Raw genomic sequence first — 2,349 nt, 5'->3', positions numbered from 1 at the left:
GTCTCAGGTCAGTCTCAGGTCAGTCTCAGGTCAGTCTCAGGTCAGTCTCAGGTCAGTCTCAGCTGGTCTCAGGTCAGTCTCAGGTCAGTCTCAGGTCAGTCTCAGGTCAGTCTCAGGTCAGTCTCAATGGTTAAGAATCTCCTGTTTCTCCTCAGATGGGCAAAGCTGAAGGAATCATCAACGATGAAATCCCAAACTGCTGGGAGTGTCCGAAGTGCCACAAGGAGGGAAAAACCAGCAAGGTGAGGGTCCGACGGGGACAGGGTGTCCACAGGGTCCACAGGGTCCACAGGACTCCAGTCTGAGGGACTGAGACCTGCTCATGTTTGTGTCCAGGACCAGACGGATGGCTCGGGGAAACGGAAGCTGGATAACGGAGAGGAGGGCCGCTGGAAGCTCATAGAAGACCCGCCCCCTAAAAAGAAAGCCCCTCCCTCCCTGGAGGAGGCAGGAGGTCACAAGAAGAAGAAGGAGAAGGAGCAGCCTCCGGACAGCGGGGCCAAGAAGAAGGTGGGCTCAGTCTGGCTGCAGGCCGGCACATCGGTCCCGATCCGATTGGGTTCCAGTTTAACTCTTCTTCTTCTTCTCCAGATTAAAGGTCCACACGAGAAACGCCTCAAAAAGGTACGAATACGCCTCTTCATCAGTTTATTTCTTTACGCTCCATGAGTCCTCGCGTTGGACGTTTCAGTGACGAGACATCGAGGAGTCATGAGCAGAAAACATTCCTCCGTGTAAATATCAGCTGATTTACAGGAGGGTAAAAGTACTTCAGTCAGGTACCACAGTTATAATACTACAGTATTAATGCTGTTTTACTACACTGCTGCAATAAGCAGTAATAAACAGTAATGATGCATTAATAAGCAGTAATAAACAGTAATAAACAGTAATAAGCAGTAATAAATAGTAATGATGCTCTTATAAAGCAGTCATAAAATAAATGTTTTGGTTTTAATCCCGAATCTTTTCTTCTTCCTTCGTCAGAAACCCAAACAGGAGTCGGAGTCGAACGGCCCCATGTCGTCTTCTGGAGGAGTGGCTGCAGGACAGCAGGGCTCCGCCTCTTCCTCCTCTTCCTCTCAGTCTGTGGGCGGAGTCAGTGGAGGATTGGCGTCAAGCGTGGACCAGCGCTCCCACCACAGAGAGAAACTGGAGAGGTTTAAGAGGATGTGTCTGCGCCGGCCCGAGCTGTCCTCCTCCTCCTCTTCCTCCAGCTCAGAGTCCGACTCGGAGTCCGACTCCGACGACTCGCTCAGGGGGGAGCAGGGTGGAGGGTCCTCGCCTTCGTCCTCCTCCCCTGCTCCTCCCCCTCCTGTTGTCTACGGTAACAGCAGCGGCAGCCGGGTGGACAGGGAGCGCAGCCGCAGCGAGCGGGAGAGGGCGCGGCGGCTGGCCGAGCTGGGCTTCAGCGCCAGCGAGGAGTCGGAGGGCGAGGGGGGGAGGGGGGAGGAGGAAAGGGAGGAGGAGCAGGTGGGGGGAGGTGGCGACAAAGCTCGGCGGCGAGGGGGCGGAGATGCGCCCTCTCGAGGACGGAAAGGAGGTGTGATGGACACAGAGGAGGAGGACACGCCCACCTCAGACAGGACCAGGAAAAACTCCTTCTCCCTGCCCCCGCCCTCTCCCCTCTCCTCCAATCAGATGCCCCCGTCCTCACAGCACGACGGCTTCACGGGGAAGCAGCGCAGCAATGGGCAGGAGGCGCGCAACGGACGGACTCGGGGAGGGACGGGGGGAGGGGAGAAGGAGAACGCCAGCGGAGCACTGACCAATCACAGGCACAGCGGAGGAGGCGGGGCCAAAGGTGGCGGGGGCCGCATCAACAAGATCCGTAACAACAAGAACCAGACATCGAGGAACAGCGTCTCCTCCTCCTCCTCCTCCCTCCCCACCTCCAACGGGGGAGGGGGGGCGGGCAGCGGCCTCATGATGTCAGCCATGGCGGCGTCTCCCTGCTCTCAGCCGTCCCGCCTCGCCCCGCGCTCTTACATGATGAAGCGCAGCCCGCCGGCCGTGCCCTCGCCCCCCCGGCCCATTCAGATGGAGAGACACCTGGTCCGGCCCCCTCCCACCTGCCCCGAGCCCAGCTGCCTGCCCCTGGACTGTGGCTCCGCCCACATCATGACCCGCGACGTGTGGCTGCGAGTCTTCACCTACCTGAGCCAACGGGAGCTGTGCGTCTGCATGAGGGTGTGTCGCACCTGGAGCCGCTGGTCAGTCACGTGCACGCGCGGGGGGGCGGGGCTTCAGGACTGGGAGAATCAGGAAGGGATGGAAGCAGAGAGGACGTAGAGCAGGAAGGTGGGGGGGGTGAGGAGGAAGTAAATAAGACGGGGGGAGGAGGGGGAG

At 59.1% G+C, this 2,349-nt stretch overlaps 1 protein-coding gene across 1 annotated transcript in view; it reads left to right on the top strand.

Annotated features, from left to right (window-relative positions):
• Positions 1-2,349, top strand: part of zgc:158376 (uncharacterized protein LOC100101643 homolog) — a 9,542-nt gene that overhangs the window by 2,797 nt on the left and 4,396 nt on the right. Inside the window, exons 2-5 of the mRNA XM_017440948.2 lie at positions 156-242; positions 337-510; positions 592-624; positions 988-2,213. Coding sequence (XP_017296437.2) covers positions 156-242; positions 337-510; positions 592-624; positions 988-2,213 — 1,520 coding nt within the window. The remainder of the gene's footprint in view (positions 1-155; positions 243-336; positions 511-591; positions 625-987; positions 2,214-2,349) is intronic.

This window comes from Kryptolebias marmoratus, linkage group LG12 (genome assembly GCF_001649575.2).
Source record: "Kryptolebias marmoratus isolate JLee-2015 linkage group LG12, ASM164957v2, whole genome shotgun sequence".
Classification (NCBI taxonomy): domain Eukaryota; kingdom Metazoa; phylum Chordata; class Actinopteri; order Cyprinodontiformes; family Rivulidae; genus Kryptolebias; species Kryptolebias marmoratus.
Note: the sequence above shows the minus strand (reverse complement) of the source record. Positions and strands in the feature narration are given on the sequence as shown.